The sequence below is a fragment of the Siphateles boraxobius genome, unplaced genomic scaffold, assembly GCF_051911475.1.
Source record: "Siphateles boraxobius isolate OS27281-9 unplaced genomic scaffold, OSU_SipBor_1 66, whole genome shotgun sequence".
NCBI classification, from domain to species: domain Eukaryota; kingdom Metazoa; phylum Chordata; class Actinopteri; order Cypriniformes; family Leuciscidae; genus Siphateles; species Siphateles boraxobius.
This window is the reverse complement of record NW_027509193.1, coordinates 14448153-14458972: the sequence shown is the minus strand read 5'-3', so window position 1 is coordinate 14458972 and position 10820 is coordinate 14448153. Positions and strand designations below refer to the sequence as shown.

Genomic DNA, 10820 nt, shown 5'->3' with positions numbered 1-10820 from the left:
TTTCTTGTTAAGATATACTCTCCTGTCTTTAGTTTTTTTCCAGCCACAAACTGTATATCACGCCAGAGTGCCTACTAACCGTAACCGTGGGAGGCATTCTGCACACCCACTCGAGCGCTGTGTAAATGCGTCTGCTTTGTGGCTTTTCACGCGCAGCGCGCGCCCCCGAATGTTGTACAGGAGAAATGCGCGTTCGCGCTCACGATCCGTTTGGTTTAGATGCACGCTCATTCCGCACTCGCATCCACAGGGGGGCCTTGACGACTCCTCTTCGACTGTCAAGAAATCGCACCGTATAACGGCACCAATTGCAATCCAATAAACCTGTCTTTGATCTAAAGGGAAATACGAGCCCCCTCCCGCCAAAGACTGAGCGAAGTCGACTGATTTGTGAACAGAAACGATGGCGGAATCGGGCAGCAGCGCGGCGGCGGTTGGAGCCGCGGGCTCGAATAGCAGCGCCGCCGGGACTGGAGGAGCCGTCGCACCCGGGGGAGCGAATGGAGCGGCGGGATCCAAGCCTGGCCTAGAGTCGGTGAAGGGACAAAATTTTGACGTTGGCCCCCGATACACCGATCTCCAGTACATCGGGGAGGGGGCCTATGGAATGGTCTGGTAAGCGGAAACTGCTCGTTTTTGCAGTCGCACACTTCGATGGAGATACTTTTGGATCTGGGCGAGCATTAGTGGGCTAGTAACGTTACTACTGATCAGCTCTTCGAAGTAAAGCAAAAAAGGGTGTTGATTCGCCGAAAACAAATTACGTTAACCTTAGCATTCCGCATTCATATTTCATGGACAGCAAAGCAGATATAAACGTTGTTACGAAATCAACAGAATAATTTGTTTGGCTCAACAAGTTTGTGCCTATCCTTCCCATAATATCAGGGCTAACAATAGATTTCGAGTAATGCAATTGGATTAAATCCCATTTATTCAACATTGGCTGTGTTTCAGAACACAGCAAACTGCCTACACAAACATCTTTTCTTTCTCTTTTTGCATCATAGGCACGTTTAAAATATTCAAAAATCCTATCTAAGTAGGCAGCTCACTTGGTTTAAAGGCACAAACAGTGTCTCGCTGCACGTGAATCTGTGTTATTGAGAACAGGCGTTTAGTTCCGACGTTGAATGTTCATTGTCACTTTTGATTTTTAGGAGTCTTTTTAGTTGTTTGCATTCTGAAATCTGCACGCTAGGGCTGTTAGCGCCACAGCTAGCAATCTGACATCTCTCTCTGTGCTCGTAAAACAGGCGTGGTTACGATGCGGCCAAATGTGGATTAAGTGTTTTAGGAAATATTTTTGCGGTTTTTGTAAAAATACATACCCACCATTTTTAAATATAAATATAATATTATTATATAAAAATATAAAATGATGGTAAACGAAAAAAGATAAGGTGCAGAATTCAGAGCTGAGCGCGTTGGTCTGCCCTCCATCCTCAAAATGACTGTCAAGTTTAGCAGGAGGATGTAAACAAACCCCCTGTAATAAAACATTGATACCTTCTATGGATATCTTTGGTTAGGGCTATCAGACTGCTGCGTAAAAAAATAGAATCTAGATACTAGGTATTTTCCACAGATACAGTGCACTTTAGTAGTTTTAAGCGCATCAGATGTTTGGAAAATTGGATATTTTGGCCTGTGCAATCTCACAGTTTTTTATCAGTTATTAATATGTTGTCAATTTGATGTGTTGATTCAATGTTCTTTTTGATAAACATTTTTAAATTATGTCTTTTTTAAAATGTTGTGTGTGTGTATATATATATATATATATATACCTTTCATTTAAAAAAAAAATATATATATTTGTAAAACACACAAAACAGAGGTTTACACAATTTAGACATCTTATATAAAAATCAACAGCTCATATAATATTTAGTATGGCTTGAGGTTGACGCTAATTTTTTTTTAATTTACTCCATTTACTTTCAAATGTGCCACTAAATCATGCAGGGTTTTTAAAAAAAAAATGAAAAATATTATTCCACATTCTATACGAGTTAAATAACGTGCACAAGCTTGTATGAGTTGATTTTTGTTTAATTCTCTCTTCCCATCATCTCTTTTCCTGCCGCCTGCAGCTCAGCTTTTGATAATGTGAATAAGATCCGAGTGGCCATTAAGAAGATCAGTCCATTTGAACATCAGACCTACTGCCAGCGCACCCTGAGGGAAATCAAAATCCTCCTTCGGTTCCGTCATGAGAACATCATAGGCATCAATGACATCCTGAGAGCTCGCCGCATCGAATTTATGAGGGATGTGTATCCTTAAACATGCACACCGACTGGCTCACAATGCACTAGGCCAAATTGTATCTTGAACATAGTATGTATATTATCACATTGTAATATTGTGCGTTATGTTGTAGTTCTTTAACTGCGTTACAGCTATATCGTACAGGACCTGATGGAGACCGATCTTTACAAATTGCTGAAGACACAGCAACTCAGCAACGACCATATCTGCTACTTTCTGTACCAGATCCTGCGAGGGCTGAAATACATTCACTCTGCCAATGTCCTGCACAGAGACCTGAAGCCTTCAAACCTTCTCATCAACACCACTTGTGACCTCAAGGTCAGAACAGCCAAACTTAAACAAACAAACCAAACATAAAACTCTTAATATAAGAAGTAGCGTTTAGTAAACAATTGGTAATAACACAGCAGCTTTTAACCGTACATTAAAAATTAAATGAATATAAAACAAATGTGATTTTAATGAGTGGAAATTATTTCGTAATAGATCTATTTTGGTGAAGATATTTTTGAGGAACGCAGAGCCAAATTTAGTAATATAGTTCTTGTGCTTTGTTTAATTTGAAGGCAGTGGTCCTAGTGAAGCTAAATATAGAAGTTAGAGGCTTTTTTTAAGCAAAATGGCATGTTGCAGGGTTGTATAGAGGACAATTATATTTCTTCACCCATAGATCTGTGACTTTGGCCTGGCACGGATAGCTGATCCAGAACATGACCACACTGGATTCCTCACGGAATATGTGGCTACTCGCTGGTACCGTGCCCCTGAGATCATGCTCAACTCCAAGGTTTGTGCATGTGTGTTTGTCTTTAGCATTTAAGATTTGAACTGGATGCATATTTTGACATGATCTCTTTATCTTTCAGGGCTACACCATGTCCATTGATATTTGGTCTGTGGGTTGCATCCTGGCTGAGATGTTGTCTAACAGACCCATCTTCCCTGGAAAGCACTATCTGGACCAGCTCAACCACATATTGGGTGGGAACATGAGTGTAATGCTAAATGGAATTTCCTCTTTTTCCGACTTCTCTTTTATTCTCAAATCTGCACTACCTGAAGCATAATATATAAAAAAGGAACTTTTATGTATCTGCATGTAGTAAGGAGTGACGCACTGTATAGAGGGCAGGAAACACTCTGAAGAGAATAGACTATCAGCTTCTGAACAGTGTGCAATGTTGTCAGCTAACTTCCCTATCATGGTTTCCACAAAAATATTAAGCAGCACAACCGTTTGCAACATTGATATCAAGCAATAATTGAGCAACAGATTAGCATGAAGACTGAAGTAATGATGCTGAAAATTCAGCTTTAAAATCACAGGAATAAATTACATTTATGTTAAGACCATATACTAAAGCTGTGGATCTTTTTGTCATGAAATCTATTTAAGTATGCATTTAGTCAAAAAAATTATATTAATTTCATTATTGTATTTAAGTTGCAACCCAGCACAGTACCAAAATTGTTTATTGTATGAAAGTAAGCAAAAATGTCTTTAATCAATCATTAAAATGTATTATTATTATTAATAATATAGTTAATATAAATAATAAATTACCAATGCAAGTGAACTCACATTCAGCTTCTACTTTGCATATAGTTTTGTTTAACTATACTTGGTTTAAGAATCTTCTAACAAGATAGATTTTGAATGAATTTATGCCAAAATACTGTTTTTAAAAGAATTTTCTACTTCCTTTTAAAAACTGAAAAGATTAACCAGGCACAAATATAATGTTAGTTAAACATTTTAATAGCATTTTAGCATTAGCATTTTATTTTTTTATTCAGCATCATGTTCTTCCTTGCTGTCCTTTTTACACAAGCAAACCCTATTGTATATATTGCAGAAACAATGATTTTCAGTTGATACAATACAACTGTATTGTTATTTGACTCATTTGGGCATGTAAACATTTTAGCTTGTTCATTATGTGTTAATTTCCCTGCTCCCATCAACCAGGTATTTTGGGCTCCCCCTCTCAAGATGATCTAAACTGCATCATCAACATGAAGGCCAGGAACTACCTCCAGTCTTTACCCCAGAAACCGAAAATCCCATGGACCAAGCTGTTCCCAAAAGCAGACAACAAAGGTAAGTTCACGCATTACTGTGTGTTCACACCACCGCTGGCGAGAGCGTCAAAGTGGCCGGAAGTCATTCATTTTCAATGAGAGGGCGGCGCGGCGCGTCTTGGACGGTGAGAGCGGCGAGGAGAGTTGAAATCTGGTCAATTTTATGGTAATGAGCTATGACGTGGTTCGGCGGCAACGAATCGCAATGTAGAAGTGCTCCGCTTGAGAGGATTCCAGAGAACGCAGTCTGTAAACTTTGGTTCCGACCACATTAGTTCCCAAGCAAAATAGAGGAGAGGTTGATCATTTGAATGTGATAAAAAGGCGCGCAACACTATTTATAGGCAAGATTTTCACGCTAACTAATTTTTTTCTGCGGGAATGTTAATTAGAATGGAGCTTAATCATGAACACAAAAGCCACACCACACACATGGCTTTTAATTGGTTTATTTTGTTAGCAAACATGTCACTATAATTAAGTTCTTTCCATCAAATCATTTTCTGCAAAAATAAAGATCGACATGCTTGTTTGCTTTGTGGCCCCTTTAAATGAAGTTTTAAAAAAGACCAAGCGTTCGATCTACGTCAGAGCATCCACGAATCTTTCCACGGCATTGCTGCTAGGGCCGCGAGAGCGAATTTTGCCGCTCTCGCCAGCGGCGGTGTGAACGCACAGTTAGGATCTTTAGGAATGTTTAGTGAATGGACTAACTAAATGGTGTTTTGTTTTTATTCAAAAAATGCCAAAAGTTCTCTGTGATGGGTAGGGTCAGTGTAACACTGTGTTTTCACCAGACGTGAGTGGCGTAATGTGACAAATCCAGAGAGAACCCATTATATTCAGTAATGCTGTCTACTTTGGATGTGGTGCGACACGACAAATTCCCAACAGTAAACTGATTTCCCATTCCATTTCTGTTTTACTTCAAGCACTCGCGCTACTTCTGACACAAAGAATAAATGGATTAGCAACGGTCACTTTGTCGCATCTAGTGTAGAAAGCTGCCAGTTTTTGCGGCACGATTCAACGCGACAACTGTCACATTTTTTGCAGACACAGTGTAAGGGGATAGGGTATACAGTTTGTACAGTATAAAAACCATTAAGTCTATAGGGAGTCCCTGTAAACCACATTTACAAGTGTGTGCGTGTGGGAGTACTGAACAAATGTGGGTGTCAACGAATGGTCTTTTGATGGTCTGGCTGCCTTGTGCAAGTATGTTAAAGAAACATTGGCAGGAAAGAAAAAACAAGAAAAATGAACTACTGTGTTTGTAGGTTTGAGGTAAACGATTATTAACTAAACGATTAGTTTGGCGATTATTTTATCGATTAGTCGACTAACGACAAATTTTTCTGCTGCTCGATTAATAAAAAAACATAATGTATCTCAAATAAATACTAACTAGTGTACTGAATCATGATACTATAAGCTGGCTAACGTTAGTCTAATGTTATGTATTTGAACACCGTCATTAGAACTCTATAACCGCCCAAAACGTGTTATTAAAATATTTTTTACAAAAAAATTTTATCATAGAGAATGTTTAAATACTAATATCAGCTTACGAGGGAAACGTAGGCGGAGTTAGTGGTGCTTCGGAAGCTGCTACTGCTGGAGATGATTCGGGAGAGGTCTTTGCCCCTTTACCGATCAGAGCGCGCGCTGACACGGAGTAAAGCCTTGTTTATACTCGACACGTCCGCACGAGAGCGAAGGTGCGCGCGGCAAAAATGACGCGTTGGGTGTGCAAGACCGGCAAGACCCCATTTCGCTAGGCTGTGTGCAAGGCTTCTTTTGTAACAGCGCGCGCAGCGCCGCAACCGAGGATGAACGACTTCAAGCCGAGTCTGCCCGAGCATGTACGTCTCACCGCACCGGCACCTGTTTGCGAGTCTAAATTGCAACGTTTTTTTTTTTGTTAAGGGTTTGTTTACTGTGTGTGATTCATTTAATGGAATGCACATTCACTTCTAGTTGTCTTCGTCCTCCATTCTGCAATGTTTTGGTCTCCCACGTGTGGTGGCGAGCTGTACTGCCGGAAAAGGTGCCAAAGATAAATAAATAAAGAAGTGTCAACGCAAAAATATGGCGTTGACGTAGTTTTGACGTCAAAGTGTTGACGTCATCGACGCGCCGCTACAGCACTATGTGTTTGTAAGTTTACATGCTGGTATGCCTATTCTCCGTGACTATCGGTTTGTGTTTTGTTAGCTGTACTTGATTTATAGGCTGTATAGTAGTACTAATGAATAAGTTATTTTGTAATCATAGATTTAACATAGTAGTGTGTGGAACTTCTTTATGTACTTCTACCTTTTGCGTTTCAGCTTTGGATTTATTGGACCGCATGCTAACCTTTAACCCAATCAAACGTATAACCGTGGAGGAAGCACTGGCCCACCCCTACCTGGAGCAGTACTATGACCCGACTGATGAGGTATCACTCTTTCCTCTCTCCAGCTTCATCCATTTCACTCCCCTTCAAACTGTTATCTGTACAATCCCAGATCTGTTAGTTAAGCCTAACAGCATTTCATATTGTTTGCGAATTTAGCCGGTGGCTGAGGAGCCCTTCACTTTCAACATGGAGCTGGACGACCTTCCTAAAGAGAAGCTGAAAGAGCTTATCTTTGAGGAGACCGCACGCTTCCAGGCCAACTACCAGGGCTCTTGAGAGGGACAGGTACAAAAACGCAAGCACATGACAAAAAATCTACACGTTTAATACATTTATATATACTAACATTTTAAGGCATTCAAGAAAAAAAATTATAGATTTCAAGAAAAGTGTCTAAAATAAGTTTAGAGTAAGTCAAATGCCATGAGCTATTAAAGACATAGTTCACCAAAAAATGAATTGAAGACAGTTTTACTCGCCTTCATTATAATATACAACTTACTTCCGTGAAACACAAAAACAAGATATTAATTAAAAAAATATTTAAGCTGTACTTTTTCAGAAAAGACTTATGGTGACCAGAGGTTGTCAAACTGCAAAAAGGCAACAAAAAACACACCATTAAAATAGTCTTATTATTTGGCACATTGGCAATCCATTTCAATGTACCTGTACAAATGAGATTTGAAAACTACTGCTGTCTATTCTTGGGTGAACTATTTCTTCAACATTTTTTTTTTTCAATATTTAAAGATATGGATATATTTTAATTTTTTTTCCAACAAAAACTAAATCTTAATCATAATTATTTGGTCTGTTCAGTATATTTACATGTATGTTAATATACTGAACAGACCATTTTTTTGTGTTTGTTAAAAAATAATGGAAGGTATTTAAATAATTGTATTTATTCATTTGAACTCATAGAAATAACCATGTTTAAACCTGTTGATGTCCACTGATGGTCAGTAATCCTTTTTTGCAGCCATCATTGAGAATAATGGAGCAGCGTGGAGTCTCAGATAAAGATAACTCCAGAAAACCTGCAAAAACATATACATGCATATATACATTAAAAAAAACAAGATAAAAAGAGGAAAAATGTACATTTAAAAACTTCAGCTTTGTTTTATCTGTCCATCTCTCTTTCTTGCTGGGAAGCTGTGCGCTAGTTTGGGCTTCTAACAACTTATCATAATGCCATTAATGGGGGCCGTCAGACTTTCTATTCTCTTCGCAAACCGCACACAGCTCCTGCTCTCTGAAACAATTGCATCTTTCACCCTTTCTATCAATACCCTGCTTCTCTCTGTATCCGTCTCTTTCTCTTTATGTCTCTCTCGAAGGGTGTCTCTTTACTGGTCTGTGCTGTTCTGGGTGTTTTTCCCCCCATTCCAACAGAGATGGAGAGAGAGAGAAAGAGAATCTATCTGATGGGCACTGACTGGTGTGTGTGTGTATATATAAGTGGTTTTGAGTTTCATTGGAGTATTGTAAGTTGGCGATCTGTATGTACACTGTAATTTGAACGTTAAGATCAGTTACAAATTGTGTTTTGTAATGTTGGGAATTTATATTTGAATATCTTTTGAAATATAAAGTCATTGCTTGTGTTTCTTTTCTTTTTTAATTCATTCAAAGACAAATGATGTTACATTTAATGAGCTTAGACTTTTATTTTGTTCTCTGCGGTGAGAAAAAGAGGTCTTTGCGTAAAAGAGAAACGGCGACAGGCAGATTGAACGGAGGAAAGAGCAAGATTGAATAGGATCATCTGCTGTAAAATATCATGTTCTACTGTTGAGAACAGAGACAATTTCTTGCCAATGTTCTTAGGAAAATTAAGCCATCAGTATCATCTTTTCGTTTTTTTAATGTTGGCTTCCTTTCCCTCCTTCTCTTCTCCTCCTCTCGCTCGTCTGTTCATTTCATAGAGGTTCTGTGGCTTCTGTGCAGACCTTTATCGTGTGTGTGTTTTTTTTATGGGGGGTTGATACTGATTTCTTTGTGAATAACAATAGTTGTCATTGGTTACCATGTCCATGGCTACTGTTGCCATGATTCCTTTCTGATAAGTCACACATAGTTCCCCACATTCTGGCTTTGTTACTCGCAGATATCGGTCCCTTTCTCTTTCTTTCGCATCATCCTTGTTCTCTTTTGTTTTGCTTTTCTTCACTTGTCCTGGAGTGATTGAGGAATCATAGCCAAGCTTAACACTTTCAGAGCCATAGCACATTTTTTCCTCATTCCCTCCATGTGATGTCAGAACTTTTCAAAGGGCTTTTCCACAGGGCTTGCTGACCTCATGCCTCTCCTGCCTGTGATTGGCTCATCTAGTCTCGAGCTGACTTACTCTGCATGCATTGCATCTAAGACGTAACAACCTGCCTTTATTACATGTTTTCAGTGGAGAAAAAATAGCTGTTTTTAAAGAAACCGTCATTGCTTTCGGCCAGTCGTGGATGAGGAAAGCATGTTCAAGTGGGAAGAGTTAAAATGACACAGTGTCTAGCTGTTTTTGTATAAATACAGGGTGTGATTTGCATAAATTAATAAACCCCGTGTAAAACCCCATTGAGACGAGCCCCAACTGCAGAGGAAATTCACACCGCACGTCAATCACGTGACATTTTTCAATCGGTGCACCTGCACTTTGTGTCTCATGACCAAACGTTTTGTTTCATTTTTAGTGCAATTTTATTCTGTTATATCTATTCCTGTGACAAAATGTTCCTTGTTTTTATCTGTTTTCTTTTTATGCTTTAGTCTTTCTTAATCCACCATTTGTTAGGGTAAAATCTAATGTAACAGGCAATGACGGTTGGTCGCGTCCCATGTCTGTGTCTGTACGTCTGTCTTTTCCAACCAGAAGCTGCTCTTCTCTGCTTCCTCATGAGGAGGGGAGATCATCCTGCTCTGTGATCTGAGGGAAATATTCATTACCAAGAAAAGATTATTTATATTACTGTATTGTCGTCAATGGCAATGATATGCTTATTGTGAATGGGACCATGGGGACTGTCAACAGTCACACACGCGCACACACACACACACTTAAGGATGTATTTCTCACATATAAACCTGCACGTATATGATTTCAAAAGCCTGCAAAGGAGGCAGATATCATAATGTTATTTTAATGGCTGTTATTATGATTGTTGCTGGTGTTATATTGGTGGTCTTTTTTTATTTTAAGAACTGAAAAGGGATTTTAAAACTTTTGTCCTTTTTAAAGTATGTTTTGCTTTTCTTTTCTTTTGTTCGCTTTGGGTGTGAAAAATAATTGGCTGTTCACTCTTTCTGAAGTCTATTTTTTCCCTGAATCTTATAAGGAATTATTTTTAAAAATTATTAAACGATATGGGTAGATTGTCAAGAGAAATCAGCTATGGATGGTTATAGTCTATGTATATGCTTATGGGTATAATAAATTAAACAATTAACAAAAACAGAATTATATACATATATTAAATAAAATTCCTGATACTGTAAGTTCTTGTTGTGTTTTTTTTATTTTTTTATAAAGAAAACCTTTTAATCCTCCTTAACAGGTTTTTACTAAACAGGAACATGTACAATTTGTACAATTAAACAATATTTTTCAACAAACATGAAAATGAAATCTATGTACACCACTTATCTTTTTAAATAATCATATCTGTAGCATATATTATCATCAAATCTTTTGAAATTTAAATATATTTGCAAATGATCAAATCCTCATTTAATTTAGGTATTTAATTTTTTGTTTTGCTTAACCTTATTGTGCATGTCAAATTAAAATCAACTGCTCAGCTCATGCACTTATGACAAAAATAATAAAAAATGTAATTGCAGTCAAATTTTTTTTTATTGCCACTCAAATATAGATCATTATCTTTTCTCTGTATTAGTGTATTAAAGGGTTAGTTCACCCAAAAATGAAAATTCTGTCAGTATTTACTCACCCTCATGTTGTTCCAACCCCGTAAGACCTTCGTTCATCTTCGGAACCCGAATTAAGATATTTTTGATGAAATCTGAGAGCTGGATCACTCCTCCATACTAGTCCATA

General features: G+C 38.1%; 1 protein-coding gene across 1 annotated transcript; it reads left to right on the top strand.

Annotated features, from left to right (window-relative positions):
- The first annotated feature begins 64 nt into the window (after positions 1-64).
- On the top strand, positions 65-10258 carry mapk3 (mitogen-activated protein kinase 3). Its single transcript, XM_077212461.1, has 10 exons — positions 65-174; positions 220-615; positions 2097-2279; positions 2406-2595; positions 2948-3064; positions 3144-3258; positions 4247-4378; positions 6693-6802; positions 6920-7048; positions 7749-10258. Exons 2-9 carry the CDS (start codon positions 404-406, stop codon positions 7037-7039), a joined length of 1179 nt encoding a protein of 392 aa, XP_077068576.1. The 5' UTR covers positions 65-174; positions 220-403; the 3' UTR covers positions 7040-7048; positions 7749-10258.
- The last annotated feature ends 562 nt before the right edge of the window (positions 10259-10820 follow it).